The sequence below is a fragment of the Fundulus heteroclitus genome, chromosome 15 (assembly GCF_011125445.2).
Source record: "Fundulus heteroclitus isolate FHET01 chromosome 15, MU-UCD_Fhet_4.1, whole genome shotgun sequence".
Lineage (NCBI taxonomy): Eukaryota > Metazoa > Chordata > Actinopteri > Cyprinodontiformes > Fundulidae > Fundulus > Fundulus heteroclitus.
The window spans coordinates 20695695-20713865 of record NC_046375.1 but is presented as its reverse complement, the minus strand read 5'-3'; the positions used below and the strand labels follow the sequence as shown (position 1 = coordinate 20713865).

The following is an 18171-nucleotide window of genomic DNA, read 5'->3' as shown; positions in this document are numbered from 1 at the left end:
ACAACACTGCCAGGTATGTATTAGTTTTGCATGCTTGTTGTTTAAGGTCTCACCACGGAGTAAACACCTTGCCCATGTTCACTCTTCTGTGAATCCTCTCCCAATACCATTCTGATTTTATCCTCTTTTCCTCTTCAGACAAAGGCTTCTTTGCTTTTTCTTTGCTGGTTTCACCATGTCATAAACCTCCAATAGAAAAAAGTGTTCTATAATCACATGTGAGTAATACAGTGAGAGGTGTGTGGCTATTGATGCCAGTGCCCTTACACAGGGCTGCCGTAAAGCTTTTCGTGTTACTGCAAGCAAGAACAAGAACAGAGCCGTTAGACTGCCACCGGTCGGTACATAGGAAGTTGCAAGTGGAGTTTTTCAGCCATAGACAGTAAAGGAAGATGACAGACCCCACAGTTGTCTCATAAACACTTATGTTTGATGAGGCCCAGTCCCACTGGCTCATCAAACTGAGCAAAGGTCTGAAGCTCATTCCCCTGGGCAGCCAGAGAGTCAGCTCGAAATCAAACCTATAAAAGTAATTTAACTCCGTTTAAAAATCTTTTAACCTGTTAATATGTTCCGCCATGAATGAGGCAAAATATCTCATATAAAGCTGTAAATCATAACTCCGTGGCTGAAAACAGCCCGGCGAAGGACCAGTCTGCGGAATCACAAAACTGGTGAAGAAAAACTGAGCATTGAGGAGCAGAGTCGGACGGGCCAAAATTAGTAGGGTCAGGAACTGCGCCTTTAGATTACCATCACATGGACTCAGAAAAGGATGAAAATGTTACTTAGTGCTGCTTTAATCAGTCTTTCCTGTTAATTGTTTTGCACTAAATACCTAGCAAATCCAAGCCAACAAAGAATGAGATTGTTTATTCTAAATTTTGAAAAAAGTTTGAATCACAGTTTTTGAATTTATAAATGACTTAGTCAATATTCTAATAAATTAGAATATGTACTATTCTTTAAATGAAGTTGGTGCTTTTAGGTGGCTCTTTTTACAATAAAAATGTAACTCTAGCAATGAATTAGTCAGAAATTAAACACAACCAATCATTTTACTGTGTTGTTGTTTTTTTAAACTACATCAATAAAGAAATTTATTTTTAACTTTGATACATTTTTTTAATTGGTAGAATGTTTCAGATGTTAATTCCAAAAACCCAATATGACAGTGTGTTTTGGAAAAGAGAAATGAATAAATCTATAAATAATAGTGTATACATAATAAATACATGAATAAAAAGGATTCAAAACAAACATGGATCTGGAGTAAGTAAACCTTTTTAGGTTTTATTTTTTGAAAAAAAAAAAACCCACAGCTGCCTATGTTGGCACTCTTACATTCTTTTTTTTGATTATATTAAATGATTGAGTCATATTATCGCCAAGAAAGGATATATCAGTCATCCAGCTCATTTAGCAGAAGAGGGAGATCCCTGGGAGAAACTAAAATTGTTAGCGTATTGAACTAAACAGCTGAGTTTTTGATGCTAACCATGTTTCCTAGCAGCTTGAAGATGACTTTGAAACAGTGTTAAGATCATGTGACAAAAGATTTTTAATGATCACAGATGCCAAAGCTCATTTCTTTTCCATTCCTTAGCATTTGATGAAATCTGATGTTAAAACTCTCATAAATAATGAGGCCAATTTATAAAGTTAACCAAACATGTGTTGCTGACGTGAAAACCCCCTTTTTGTGGCTATATGTGAATGGATGTGTGTACACATGTAGTAGCAATTACGTATTCTGGAGTGCATTAATGTTTTGCTCCAATAAAAATTTAAACCACTTTGCTCTGGGTGTACTTGAGCATGTGTACGAGTATGAGAACACTCCTCGGGCGCATCATTGTATTATATATTAAGCTTATCAATGATATGGTGCTTGGTAAAAAACACAAATCACAGATGTGCACATACACTCACTCACACGAACAAGCTGTGCTAATTTATTCATTCTTTTAAATGTGCACATCAGAGTGGTATTCATCCACAAAGAGCTGTTTTCACATCAACAGTCACCTCGAGTCAGTTTGATGCAAACCTGTTGGTTTTGTTTGTTACAAGGATGACCAGTCCACAAAAACATAAACCCCATGAAGTCAGAATAGCAACTGGGAAAGTCGAAGACTGCTAATCAGCTCCGAGTTCACTTTCCATCATGGCTGGTGTACATATCAAATAAATTCAATGTTTCGGGTATAAACTATTTCTTAGTTACTTCTGATGCTTTATGTCTCTTTAGAACAGAACCACTTATAGTACTGAACATTTATTTGTGAACATACTGTATTTAGTTTCTGAATATATGAAATAGAGAGCAATAGGTTGTTGTCTGTTTATAATGCTACTAGTAGTTTAACTATGTGTAATTGTTTTTGAGACGGAGATTTTTGAGATTTGCAAAACTGTGCTTTCTGCATGGATGGATGTCCAACCAGACATTTCCTGAGAAATTACAGTGTGCAAATGGGCATTACCAGTAGTGTGTTTGTCACATGTAATAGACTTGTAATATGCCTGTAGGCTGTAAGCAGAACACATTGACAATATGCAAAATTATGTATCTTGTATGTATTTTGTAGCAATAATTACTAAAATCAAGGCATCATGATGGTTATTGGATTCTCTGTAATTACAAAATATTTTAGCCATCTATCCATTTTCACTAAAATATTTCAGCTGTAAAAATTATATCTAACTATTAATGACTCATTATTCAGTGTATATTATTCTTTATTAATGTGTGTATTATTCAAAGAAAAATGATGAAGGCCTTTTATATTTAGGTTCCAATTTTAATTAATTGCATTATGAACCTCACTGAGTTTGATATACAAAACTAAATTTAGAAACAATTATATAATGGCAACATGAAGTTTATTTGTTTTAGTTAGAATTACAATTCAGCTGAGCTACTTTAAAGTGATGCAAATGTACACTCACCTGCATAGATTTTTAATTTAAGTGCAAAAGGTTTAACCACTTAAACCTGCTATGTTCACTAAAAATATAATGGTATTTTACTGTCATTGTTACTTGTGGCAGAGCAGTGGCAGATAACCCTCCTAAAATAGATGTAGCCACAGTTTTTGATCCTAATACATTGCTTCACGTATTGCTGCTATATGCCATAATCAGCATAGTGTCTATGCCGTTTGAACCAGTGTGTTACTCACTAATTTATGGGTAAATCAAAAGTTTACAACTCCTTTGTGGGGACAAAAATACTTACAATACAGCATACCATTATTTAGAATCTTTACTATCAAATTTTATGTGAGGTGTAGGGCTCCCATTGGCCCAGAATTCAGTGCATATGTCCTTCTCTAAAGCAAATTAAGAGTTGCTCCACTTGTGCGATTATGATTGTACTTTATCTATAATCATTATGTCGATTTGAACAAAAAAAGATGATAAGCACAATTAACTAAGCAGTAATAAAATAAATGTGGCTTTTACCATGAATCCCAAAGCTAAAACAATAGGCCGACATATTGGTATAGTGAGATTAGTAGAGCATACTCCAAGCAAAGTTATTAAAACAAAAAAAAGTAATGTCAGGTCAACTTCTGCTCTTGAACTGGTCTTTCAACACCAATTTTTGTACAGCACGTCTCTCCCAGTGGTGATATAATGGCTCTACGGTAGAAACTTTGTGGTCTTTGTGTAATACATAATCATTATAGTGAACCAGAAGCTGATGGTAATGAGTTTTATCTGTCTAGAGAATCAAGTGCTTATGAATCATAATCTAAAAGACTGTCTGCAACAGCCTCTTACCTATGATAAAGCACAGTCTAACAGAAAAGAACTGTGTATCTTAAAATGGGTCTTTTGTGAAAAAATCTTCCAAAGTCTAATTGTTAGAATCCCGTGCAGCATTAACAGATAATGTAAGGTACCAACATTAAAGAAAAGGCTGAATACTAAGAGAATATAACATATTTAATTTAAAAGCAACTTCTTTTGTTCTTACCTTCCCTAACAGTAACATTATCTCACTTCTGTGGATGTTTCATAATTAGAGACTCTGAAAGATTATGATTAAGGAGTTTTACTCTCTAGACAATGACCTAGAGCTATAATGAATCTTCACTGCGAGAGTGTGATTTATAATGAGGGTCTCCTTCAGGATACTCAGGCAACATGGTGCCGCTTTGCAGTCCACTTAAATGAATGACCACTTCAAATTAAAAATTAAAAGATCAAACAACATCGCAGGTAGAGCCTTTGCAAGAAGAACCCCTTACAAGTTAAGTTATTTTTTGGCATTTAAATGCTATAGTAATACTCTGTCTTAAAAACATATGGCTTCATAGCCCTTTTTCCTGAAGATGCCGGGAAAATACATGGCTACAGACTTCATCTTTAAGGTAGATTGACTTTTTCAGCATGAGAAGGTGGATAAGGCAGAGTGGATAAGAGGCAGCATGAAGAAGGCAGCAGAGGAAAGCATATCATCTTACTACACTTCACACATTGCTCTCCCCATCCAGCAGGCACCTGAAGAGCACCTTGAAAGCTCTTACCTTGAAGACGTCACTTGATGACAAACACACACACACACACACACACACACACACACACACACACACACACACGCAAACATGTTTTATTTTCTTCTACCTTTATTCATTGTTTCTACTTCAGCTTTTTCCCCAGTAACAAATTGGTTAGCTTTTACAACTTAAGTATAACTAAGTCTCAAATTGTCCGTGCCCCCCCCCCCCCCCCCCCCCCAACCACTGGTTTAAAGCCAGGTTCCTTAAAATTGTGCTTGTAGGCAGCAGCAAAGCCATGCTAACATGATCAAATTTTATAACTATCTGCAACTTTTTTAGGTTCACCTGCTCAATAGCTTGTTAACATAAACGGACTGGTTTGTAATGAATCATCATTGTTACAAGCAATTTCCTATTCTCCCCTTATTTGTGTTTTACTTAAGGTTAGAATAAGTGTTAGAATCTCTGCTTTCTCTTTTCTCTATGATTTAAAGTGGAATGGCAATTGTAAATCTCTATGACACAACTGTAGTAAACCAGATTAATCCCTTTTTACATTTTATCATCAGTCCTCTTTATTTTGAACTAATCCAAATTATCTTTTGGTCATGCAGCACTACCCCTTCCGTGTTTTCATTTAATCCAACAGGACCTTTTAGGTGTGCAATGTCATTGTAGAACCCACTTATAGTTTCATGCTCTGGTTCCATATGGATCCATTTCTTATCTCGCAGACACCATAACCCTGGTTCCTATATAACAATGTTACATCATTTTCCACTGTTAGTACAACAAGTTAGCCACCATGGCTAAAAGTAAGTTCTCACTTTAATGCGTCCCGCTGCCACGACGCTGTGCCTTTTAAGTTTCCAGTAGGTCACATATGTTTCTCTATTTTTTATACTGTTTTATACTGGTCAGTTTATTTTTCAACTTAACTTACATTTTCTGTTTTTATTCATAATTGCTTTGGCGACTTTTAAGCTTCTTTATGAGAAACCTTAGGGCTTTTGAAACCCTAAATCCGAGTTGGATGGGGGGATTTTTGAACTATTTGATAGTTTCAAGAAATTTAAACCTTGTTTTTGCTCGTTTTTTCAAAAAAGGCAGCTATAATATTGTATGCAGATGAAGATATATTCCTCTCCATATAATAAGGGAGCTTGAAACCTGCTTTCTTACACTACAATTTCTTTTAGGGAATGGTGCCGGGTCCATCGAACTCTTTCTACCGTTATAGCTGCATGCAACATTTTACCGACACATTTGCAAACAACTATTCTGACCCATTCCTCTGCCTTCAAAATACAAATAAATAAATAAACGTGCTCAAATAGGATCTGACATCACAGCCCCTGGAGATATTATATTTAACAGGAATCTCTTCACCTTATCTACTCTGTGCAGCTGCTGGCCATGATGTCATTTCCTCTGTGGCCCCTCAGCAAAGATAATAAAAATAAGAAAGAACCACCTACAGGTAGGGCGGAAATACCACTTTTGTGGTAATTAACTGTATCCTGTTGCGGTTCTCCAACGTTCTTTCCTTGTAAAAGTGGTGTTCCCTATTGTGAACTTCTTTAGTAATAAAATAACTCCTGAAACAGGATCCATACTTATAACATATTTAATCTAACAAGTCAGAGGAAGGGTAGAGCTTATGTACTGGACTCTCATACATAGAACAATGCAGTAAGGCTAATGTCCGGAAGCGAGAGTACCAAAACATCTCACTTATGTCATCTTATATTGATCAGTAAGGACCTGCGCCAGGATTGGTCGATCCTCCCCATGTTGTCTTTGGGATACGTGTCACTGTTAGACTGGTAAATGGCCTGGCTCTAGGGATACCCAAGTGTCCATTCTGTCCCAAGATAATTGTCCGTTTGTTTGTGCTTGCCAAATCTGTGAAGTCCTTGGTGTCCATGACTTATCTGTTGTTTCCCGGTCTAACTGCTTTCTGCAGCTCCACCCTGTGTGATCGCACAATCCTTAACAAGGGAATCAGCCTTTCCCATGGCAGCAAGTCAGTGTGATTAAACAGGGTGAATTTTTTTAAATTTCAAGCCAAGTATTAGAATGGGAAAAAAGGGGATTTAAGTGACATTGAATATGACATGGTTGCTTTGCAGTAGTGTGGACAATTCAACCTGAAAACACTCACACAGACAGAAGAGGCAATTAGAAAGATTTATCGACATAAATCAGAAAGTTCTTTGGCGCTTGGACCCTAGCAGAAAACGTGAAAGCTGCAAATATCTATAAACTTGAATTATCATTTTGAATTAGGATTAGTGAAGTCTTCCACCTGGGGTCCAGACAGTGGTGGTGGAGGCCAGAGGAGAGAAGTTGCCAGGTGGAGTCTGTAAGCGTAAAGGTGGTGAGGGGGTGGAGGTGGGTCGAAGCTCAGCTGAAGATAAAGAGAGTTCATGTATCAAGGGCTTTATAAGCAAAGCCTTGAATGAGGATTGGTTGAGGTAAGAAAAGAACCTGGAGCAGATTGGCTGGATCACAGGAGCATAACAAAACGGTCAGGGAATAGGTGAGTGTTCCAGTCTGAATTTTCATCTAAACTCCATAAGTGACATGAGAAGAAACAAAGGCAACGGTAGCTCAAATAACCATCAATTAAAAGTATCCAATATACCATTTCTGAATGGACATGCTGGATCTTTAAGCAGGTGGGCTTTAGCAACGGAAGACTACAGCAGGCATCTCCTACCAGGTAAGAACTAAAAATGTGGCTACAACTTGCTGACCTGAATCTCGCCAGATGGATTTTGTTCCGCAGAGCTCCACACATCCATCTTGGATTACTCCACTGGAGATGCATTTCAGAAGGAGGGCCCCAAAAATCCTTGCATATTATTGGATAAACCACTTGTCCGTCATCTTTACTTATGTACTGCTTCAACCACTCACATCAAAAGCAACCCGTGATGTCCACGACAGCAATGCAGGGAAAACTAAAACATAACAGTTGCCATCTTGGATATAGCGCAATGTCGGTAAATGACCAATGTCGTCTGTGCATGGAAAGTCTGCGAATAAAATGTTACATTACGCACATGGACAACACTGATGAAGTAGCAGCATCAATGTTACCGGTTGCTTCCTCGCTGCCATTGTTGTCTGAATCCAAACAGTTGCTTATCTGATACGTCACGTCTACTAAAATCCCACTCGCCGATCCTGATTGGCTCGTCCATTTTATGTGGTATTGAAATCCCTCCCAATGGCAGCAATTCCAGCTGGATGTGTGGAGCAGTGTGTTGCTCTGCAGAACTACATCTAGATAAGATAAGAGTCAGGTTAACAACTTGCACAAGCGCACCAAAATTAGACTTTAAAAAATTAGAAAAATGTTGCCTTGTTTGATAGGTCAAGTTCAGCCGCCAAATTCAGTTCTTAGCGTCAAAAAATGATGAAACCTACTTAAAATATTGAACTGCCCTGTAATGGAAGGGTGGATATGTTATTGCCACATTGTGGACCCCTTGGTACCAACTGAGTGTAGTTTAAATAACACAGCCTGAGTATTGTTGTGGATGGGTAGACGGATGGTCGGACAGACGGATGGATCCACAACCAAGCCTCAAATTATCTGTAACTGGTTTCTTGAAAGTGACAATAAGTTTAGGGATGTGCTAACAGATCTGCAGCAACTCTGAAACACTTTCTCAATATTAATGAAAATATCTTTAAAAAGGTTTCTGATACCTTGTTGAATCTATTCCACAAATATGTAAGGTTCAAAACCTGTCCCAATAAAATAGACAGTGAGTGTACATAAATTTGGAAATGTAATAAAAAAAATCCCAAATCTCCAATCTATCGTATACTTACCTGTTGAAGTTGTTTTTTCTCATCATAAACTTCACCATGTAATATATTCCCTTGTTTTTACAAGGTTTATTTACCAGACATTTGATTTTCATGCCTAAATCTGTTTGTTTGAAAAGAGGAAGTAACATGACTGAACCAGGGAAGTTTAGGGATTATCTTCATCTGTTTGTTATGGTGGTGTTAGCATGTGACAGCTTAACAAAACATTTTTAGAACCAATTGTTTGTGTGGATTCCTGCCAATGAAAATAGGTGAAATGATTGTTAATTATAAAGCTAGTAATCCTGACAAAGAGATGCTTGTTTTACATTCCTGTAACCAGTGCCTAAAACTATACCCAGTGCTGGTTTCAATAAGGGTTCCTGCCTAGAGTATCATCGGTTAGAGGATGGGAAAAGCAGTTCGAAAAACCAAGTAAACGTTAAATGTTTTTTTAATTTTTTTTTTCCCTTCCAGTAAATATGAAGTGGGCACCACCCTCAATTGCAGACTGTCAGATTTGTACACAATTCCTCTATTAGGGCTGGATATAATCATTGAATTTGCTACCTCAGTTGCTACTTGCATCACAATAAAGGACTGTTTATTTTTTTAATGACATTGGGCTGTATTTGATCAACAGTAGTTAAACAGTAGTTAAAGCTCTAAAATAAGTGGACTTATTAAGAGGATGAGGGAGCTATAATATACTATACAATACTTTATCATACTATACCCAAGCTGTTTTCTGAATAGTTTGCACACATAGCAGGAGTGTAGTTATTTAATGAGGTAAACCTTTAAAGAGTAAGGTCAGCATAGACAGTCGCCAAAGAGAAAAATATTTCACAAATCCCTAAAAAGTTGACTTTTAGAGATGAAACGTTCACTGAAGACACTTTGATGATATGGAAATGATGCCGTGCATCATAAACTTGTGTTTAAATGATGAATAGTCTTTTAAGTGCAAATATGGGATTAAGTCAGTGTGAGCAGTTTTGACATCAACCCAAAAGTCATATTTGTCATCTTTTTTTTCTGTTTCAATCTCATGTTGTTTTCATGAGCTGGATTTGTTTCTGCAATATAAACCTTGTATTTGATGCCAATGAATGCCATTTGAACATGGGCGGGAGATAGAACGAGCACAGCGAGAGATGCTGAAAGAGAAAGTGTGCATTTGAATGTTTGTGTGATGATTTTTGGACAGAACATCAAAAACACAGTCGAGCAAAAAAAACAGCTTGTTCTGTTTGCATCATATCTCACACAAACATGCACACAAAATGTCTATACACTCACAAAGCCTACAGCACACACGGAATGCAGTCACACAAACACAGCAAATCATTCATCCATCTTTTATGCTGGGTTGCACAAAACTTTGGCTTCCCTTTGTAAATTGCAGCTAATGTGTGTAAGAGGAAGAAGCAGACTAAGCTCACTGAGAATGCAAACATAGATTGAGGGATTGGGTGGAAAGAAATGAGAGACATGATATAGGAATGGACTGCTAGAAAGAAATGGGGAAGCCCAAACAGGCTGAATTTTTCTCTTTCCTCAGGTCATATTTAAAGCACTGCAGGATACAAATGTTTTTTTGTCTTTGTACTTATGGGCCGTCTTTTCAAAAAGCCTTTCCCTTCACATTTTTTGCATCTTTCTAACCAACATTATACATTCACAGAGTTCCATTACGACAGAACTGGTCTAAACTGGTTTCTGTCATGTTGTCTGGTCTAATTTACATTCACATTACATGTTCGGCATGCCGCAGGTGCTCCCAGCTGCTCTAAAACCAATTCAATATCCTGAATATAAGGTGGAAACAATTTATCATGTGTTTTGCATTTGTGCTGTTTTAAAACTGCTTCTGAGTGGATTGACAATTCAAAGAGAAAATGATACACTGAACCAAGAAGTGAAAAGCATTCTCTGATTCAAATATCTACAGATCACGTGAATCAGTCAGTCTGTAATTTAAATTTTATGCAAAGGCTTTATAAGATTAATTTTGCATTGATTCTGTTAAGTCTTTGTGTAGTTGTCACCCTAGATCTTTGGAGCTACACAAAAGAGTTGTGTAAACAGTTTTGTTACTGCATAGAACCGTGAGGCGAAACAAGAGTTAAGGAGTCACCCATGGTTTGATTGAGGAGAAAAAAAAAACAGTGCAACACATTCTGGAAACCTCACAGCAGTTTAACCATGCTGCCAAATGTCCGTGAAATGCAAATGTAAGCGCTTACATGTTGGTACTACGCTAAAGGCGCAACATCAATACTAAAGTTGAATTTCAAACCACTAACTAAATTAAGACCATGTCATACACTGTTGACAAGAGTTGTGGATTGTAATGGAACTCTTTTTTTAAACCAGTTTTTTTATAACTGAAGTTTGTAATGCTTATTGATTTTTATAATCATAAACTAAGTTTTGTCTCTTGAACAGACGCAGCTTAGTGTGGCACCATGCAAAACAAGAAAAGGGTAATTGTGGAGGAAATTTTCTGTTCAATTTTAAATTTATCAGAAAATTCTAAAGACATTTGAATGTGTAAAACGATATACAATAGAAATTAGATCTTCGCATGCACCACATTAAGAGGAAGATGATAATTTTCCCCCCACTGTATGACATTTAATCAAACAAAGCATTTCCTATTTAAGAACAGTTAGCACTATGAGAGTTTTTTTTTCTTTCTAAATGGCACAATAATGAGGGAGGATCTTTCTTCATTATTTTCTTCAAAGTTTGAACTTTACAAACATTTCTTTAAAATTTTGTAGCATTACCTTCAAACTGTATGATTCAAATAGAACAATATCCTTTCAGACACTCCTCACAATATTAATACGATATTGCATTGGACATTTGATTTTTTTTCTTTTTGCATTAAAACTTGCCATGTTGACTAATTGTTAACTGTTTTTTTTTTCTATTGTGGGAACAAAGTTACTGTTTTTTTTTTATTCCGAATAATTTTATTCGGAATAAAAAATTTAATTAAATTTTATTCCGAATATAAATTGTATTATTTATTTATGCAAAAGATTGCCTATTCTTTGATTTTTCTTTTCTTTTTTTTCCCTTTTTTTGTTATTGACATTCTGCGTGCGATAAACCATTATGTGTATGGCTAAGAAGAAAACTGGGTCATATACATAAATGGACAAAACAATTGCAGGGATTTGGACAAATTGCAGTTTTGTCCAAATCTTTTTTGTTTTCTTTTTATATATAAGTTTAATGTGTTCCTGGAACAAGCTAAACATGGGAAAGACAAGGACTAATATGTCATTGTCATTCCCATTTGGTTTTAAAACTAACTATTTTCAGACTTTTGTCATATCACTTGTGCCATCATAGATGTTTATGGTTTCTGTATCTGCTTGTTCACAATGCTACCTGAATTTGATAATTTGTGTCAGTCTGAAGTGTCCTTCTGTACGTAACTGGATGTTTAAAAGTGTATTCACACCAGCTCTGTTTAGTGTGCTTCAATCGTACTCTGGTGCGTTTGCCTCACAAGGTTTGGTTCATTTAGGAAGCTGTGAATGTCCAATCAAACTCTGATGCGGACCAAAAAAGCAAACTTGGGTCCATCTCAAAATCTAGATCTTAGCTCAGCTGAAGCAAACTCTGGAACAACTAGAAACCTGCTAATCCAAAATCTCATATGACTAAAACTCTACATGCATCTACTGTCCTGACCGACTCTCACACCCACATGCAGAAACCATTAGTTCATTTTATTTGCTTGATGTACTGAGGAGTAATTCTCTTTATTCTTTATTTTCCTCTTACTTTGTCTACTACTACTTCTTCATCTTTCCTATCTTTTTTTCTAGAGACTGTTACAAATTGTCTGTTTTGTCGCGATAGGCTTCACATATTAATATATTGTTGACAACATATATTCACATATCAGACATTAAATATTTCAAATCAATTGTGGTGTAACTATTTTCAAGTCCTTTTACAATTCCTGATATATTTGTATGCATAAATATACAAACACATTTTGTGCATCTTATTATTATTGTACTCAGTTGCACACTGCTTTATTTTTTTGCAGTATACTGTTTTTAATAACTGTACAGTATACCTTAAGTTGTAAATTTAAATTATTTTTTTTGCCGTTGGTACATACACATAGACACACACACACACACACACACACACACATATATATATATATATATATATATATATATATATATATATATATATATATATATATATATATATATATATATATATATATTCTTGTCTAGTATTCATATCAAAACCCTAAAATGAAGCTTATGTTGATATATTTTTCTTCTCTTTTGTTCAGTGAGCCAGAGTGGTCTTGCTGGAGACGTTTGTCCAGATCCTGGAGTTCCAGAAAATGGCAAAAGGATGGGTTCAGTCTTCCAGTAAGTTTTTTTTTCTTGCCTAGCTTCCTACATTGATTCACTGAGTAAGAGAACACTAAAATATTTTGATGATCATTCCGGTCTCCAGTATTGCATTGGAATGGATTACACGTCCTAACCTGAAGTGAGCAATGAAATCATTAAAATGTAAGAATTCAGACGCTATGAGCACTGACAAGTACAATTAATAACTCTGCCCATTTTATTACAATGCAATGTACTGCAGGTAGAATCTAGGTCCTGTGGCGCTTGACACCCACATAACATTTTGACCACCCACACAAGCAAACTAATGGTGATGGAAGTGTTATAAAAATAATCAAGGTTTTCTGGAGCCTTGTTGTTGTTGTTATAGCGCTGAGTTTTTAGATGAGGCAATTATTATATAACTACCAAGGCTTAAAGAACCATTGATTTAACTTATATTTTTAGCCTTTTAAATCCTCTAAAAAAAGATATTTTGCATGTTAGCTAGTCAAGTCTTTTGATGATCAGTCTCTGTCACCTAAAGAAAAGCAAATAATTAGCTGCAATCAACAAACACAGGTAGCAAAAGTTCTAAGGTGGGCTTGCTGGGTCAAAGGAGGAGATTACTTTACTTTGTTGTATGTACCCAATTAACGTTCTTATGTTGTTAGGCCAGCGTGCTGACCCAAAGTCTGTCTAAGCTCTCTTATCTCACCACATCGGATTTTGTTCAAAACAACATAAAGCCTAAACTACAGCAGGAGATTCAGATGAGGGTTCGCTGTTTTCTTTTTACACTGTCAGAGTTTTGGTTTCAAGCGGTGCTAGGAGCTAATAAAAACAGACCACACCACAGAGTGTGGCAGTAAACCAGGGATATGGTCTGAACTTAGAAGATCAGAGAGTCCTGCTGACACTGAACTGAGAAAGAATAACAATTTTGTGATGGTTAAAGCTGAAAAGTTTATTAATATTACCAGCAGCAAAAACATGATTCTTTAAAACGGCTCCTCCTTCTCTCAGAGGATTAGATACTCTAACAGATACAATCTTTTATTTCACATAGCCATGACTAACATTTTCATCTACTAATGCTTATAAGTTAGGATGAGTAAAGAAATCATGACAGCTGTATTTAATAACATAACAAAATCTCATTATCCTCTAACGAGCCTAATATGAGTCATTTAACATTAGACATCCTGTACATTGTCTATTATTATCTTCTTTGGTTGAGAAATATATTGCACTTACACCCAATAGCTTTGCCTCCTGAAAGTTATAAACATGTGCTGCTTTGTTTTATGTAATTAATTCTTTTTTTTTGCAGTTTTGCAGCCTTTTTGTAGACTTAAAGAGCGCTACATGCTCTGAAACACCCCAATGATTAGATTTCATCCATGTAATGCAATATTACAGTTATGATGTTTGCTTGAAGTGGATCTAGACTATTTGCTTTCCTGATTACATATTAAGAAATGTCTTTATTGTCCCACAATGGTGAAATTTTGGGCATGGGAATGGCAAAGACACAGACAGTTACAAACAATTGATAGTAATGAAAAAAAGCTAAACATTAAAGTGTCTACTCTGTGGTTATCTATTTGGTTTTTCATTGTTCTCCTTTCTGCAGACAGGAACTAGTCACAGCTTTTACACACATTGCACATCTGAGCCTCAAATATATATCATAAATATAATTTATTGCAGAAATACTGGCTCTACAAATTATAAACAATCTGTAGAATTATGAGATTGATTTATATTGCCCTCTGGAAAGGTGTTTTATTGGTCATCAATAGATAATAATCAATAGATTAATCCTACATTTACTTTTTTAGCAAAATGTAATGCATATATCAGTCAATGTATCTTACTGTAAGACCTTTATTGACCTGTGATTCTAATATTGTGCTCATGGAAACATAAAGTGCCTTGCAAAAGTGTCAATAATCCTTAAAACTGTTCACATTTTGTAATGCTTCAATCACAGACTTTAGACTTTATTGAAATTTTATGTAATAAACCCCACATAAAGCAGTGCAACATTGTGAAGCAGGAAAATTTAGGATCTTTAAACATTTTTTTTTTTTTTTTTTTACAAATAGAGTGGTAAAAAGTGTGGCGTCTATTTGTATTCCCAGTTACAGCGGCAAGTCTTTAAGAGTATGTTCCGACCAGCTTTGCACAGCTTTGCACATCTTGAATTTCAAGACCGAAATTTAATTCAATCAGACAGGATGGAGAGCATCTGTGAACATCAATATTCAAGTCTTGCCATGGATTCTCAAATGGATTTAAGTCTGAACCTTAACTATTATATGAATATCCTTTGATCTGAACCATTCCACTGCAGCTCTGGCTGTATTTTTAGAGTCGTTGTCCTGCTGGACGAAAAACCTCAGCCCCACTTTCAAGTGATTTGCAGCCCATGTCAGGTTTTCTTTCAGAAGTGCTCTGTCAACTCTGATGATCTTCAGAAAACCAAACCCACAGCATGATGCTTCCACCCACCTACTTTAACACTGGGATGGTCTGATTAAGGAGATTTTCATTGTTAGTTTTCCCTCCCTCTTAACATTTGTAGACCAAAGGATAAAGTTTTTGGCAGACCTGAAGCACTTTGTTTCTGGATGCTTGCTTTGTGCTCTATATTTTTTGTGGTAAACTTAACAGGACCTTTTGTGGCTTTGTTTCAACCATATCTTTAATTTTGCCACTCTTTGACAAAGGCTAGATTCATTGAGTGCACCACAAATAGTCATCCAGTCGGCAGATTCTTTTACTTGAGCTGTGTTGATTAATGTCATCTACACCCAGCCTTCCAGTTACAGTTGATAACCATGTTTTAGTAGGTTTGTAGTTGTGCCTTGCTCCCTCTCTTTCAGTAATGGGTTAAACCGTTCTCTGTGAGATGTTTGAAATTATGTTTTATGATCTAAACCTGCTTCAAATTTCTCTATGACTTTTGCTCCCTGATCTGCCTGGTGGAATCGCATAACATATATTGAAGTTTGTGGTTGTATACCTTGACACAATCTGGAAATGTTAAAGGCTTATGAATACTTTTGCCAGACACTGTACATGCAAGAAACATGTGTTTTGTTGTGTTTAGATCAAATGTTTTTTTTATTGTTTTATTTATTAATGACTCACATGTAAAGAACAACGTAATTGAAGGTGCACTTTGTCTGAGTCAAGTATAACTGACGTATAAAAATAATAAAACTTAAAATAAAACACAGGGATATTTTAACATATTTGTGTATTGCTTATGTTTACCTGTATTGCACACATTGTATAAGTTAGCTGCCATGATTGCTCAGTGCACTTATTGCTATTGTACAGTATACCTTAAGTTGTAAATTTAAACTTTTTTTTTTGCCGTTGGTACATACACATAGACACACACACAGACGTGTGTTGTGTGTGTATATATATATATATATATATATATATATATATATATATATATATATATATATATATATATATATATATATATATATATATATATATATATATATGTTTTGAGTTTCTGTTATCATCCTCTTGAGGGTGGGAGCTTAAACAGGCTGCGTTCTGGGTGTGTTGCATCTTTGTTACTATTAAACTGCTTCATGATGGAAAGGAAATATTGGTACTTTTTTGTTATTTCAGAAAATTGCTTTTTTTCAGGGAGAAATCTGATATTACATAACACAATAATAATGCACTAGTTACTTTAATTAGCAACGGTTATTTATTTCATTATTTATAGAAGACATTTTGTTGTGTTTTTTTAGGGGACAATGATTAGCTCTTTGTAAAAAGTAATGCGAAAATGTGAGGGAGTAGTGTCCAGGACAAAACATAAACACTAAGGAGGTGTTTCTAAAAACAAAAATAAAGAAGATTATTGAGCTGGGCTGCTGAAGACGTAAATATGTGTATTATATTAGAGAGCCAGTGACAAGTACAGGAGCAGTATCCTAATATATCATACAAAACACAACTTAGATGGGGATCTCTGTGCTTTGAAATTAGGTATGTTATTTTTTTGGGTACCAGAACAAATTCAATAGTCTCTAATATTTCCTTCAGTCAGGATAATTCAGAGTGTTTTCACACTTCATGAACTTTGCACTTGAAAATACTGTAGTTTTATTTTCTCAGAAATTTCTTTTTCCACCACCCCACCCACTGACCTCACTTTCAAATAATTTTGAAAACTTATTAAAAGTCAGTAAGGGAATGTGTTTTTTATCAGAGAAGAATATGCAAATCATTGCTGTTGCTAGAATTTGGCGGAAAACCACTTGAGATGAACTAGCTAGGATGGATCTGGTTTAGAGGCACAAAGATGTGTCTGAAAGGTGATTTATGTTATATTTCCTGTGAGGAGGAAAATAGATGAATGAAGCCCGAAGAAGGCGTTAGTGGACATCTGCAATAAACTTATGACTAGACATCAGATCATTTCATCAGCCTTAAGCAGTTTCATTATTACTGTAAATCAGAAAGGGGAAAAAATAGAAACACTAGTACCCTTAGCAAATATCTGACAAACCAAACAGGCATGTATCAAGGCAGGACTTTGATCAAGTAAGTGACTGAGAATCCATCATCAAGTCTCAGGTCAAACTCCAGGGCAGCTTTCATGTCCCATCTTTAATAAGATGTCAACCAGGCCTGAGTTTTGCACATCTTGGATAAAAAGCTTTGAGACAAGGCAGAAAAACATATAGAAATAAGTTCATTATGTATTCATTAAATTCAAAGTATAGTTAAGATTACAATAGCATCCCCATGCTTCAGAAGTACTTATACAGTGAATTGTTTTAACCAAACCTGCTCTTGAGACATCCTGCTCCAGAGCAACAGTTTTTATTTCAGAACAGCAGTGACTAAGTACAGCACAGGCTCTAAGAGCAGTGTGTCTGTGGAGGGCGCTTAGCTTTTTAACTAGACTGATGACACTCCCAAAATGTTTTGACTCAAATCCAGGCCTGCAAAGCCTGTAGAGGGATTTTCTATCACATTTTTATTTTTATACTTTGACTGCATCCAATGGGCGCTATCCAAGTACTTATAACTTAAAGATAGATATAGATCTCACACAAGACATTGGATAAAATGTATACGACTGATATTTCTGATACTACCTGATTTGTAGTACTATTATATATTTACTAGCTTGTAGAAAACTGTCTAGTAACACTAGGGTGTTCATGCAGCTTTCACATGCTGCTTGTGCTGTGCTACAGCCTCAGGTCAAACTCCAGGGCTGCTTTCATGTCCCAGTTCCTCTCTCCAGGGTCCAGTCATACAGGGGCTACACACAAAGAACTGCGAGGAATGGTTCTTATCTGAGTGCCTAGCCACTAGAAATCTGCTTGGTAGATACAATGACTCACCCCATGGTGCCTGTCATCTAATCAGCAGAAATGGAGATATCATTTTACTTA

General features: G+C 35.8%; 1 protein-coding gene across 1 annotated transcript in view; it reads left to right on the top strand.

Annotated features, from left to right (window-relative positions):
* Positions 1 to 18171, top strand: part of csmd1a (CUB and Sushi multiple domains 1a) — a 176537-nt gene that overhangs the window by 117840 nt on the left and 40526 nt on the right. Inside the window, exon 7 of the mRNA XM_036147619.1 lies at positions 12676 to 12757. Within this exon, the coding sequence (XP_036003512.1) occupies positions 12676 to 12757 (82 nt within the window). The remainder of the gene's footprint in view (positions 1 to 12675; positions 12758 to 18171) is intronic.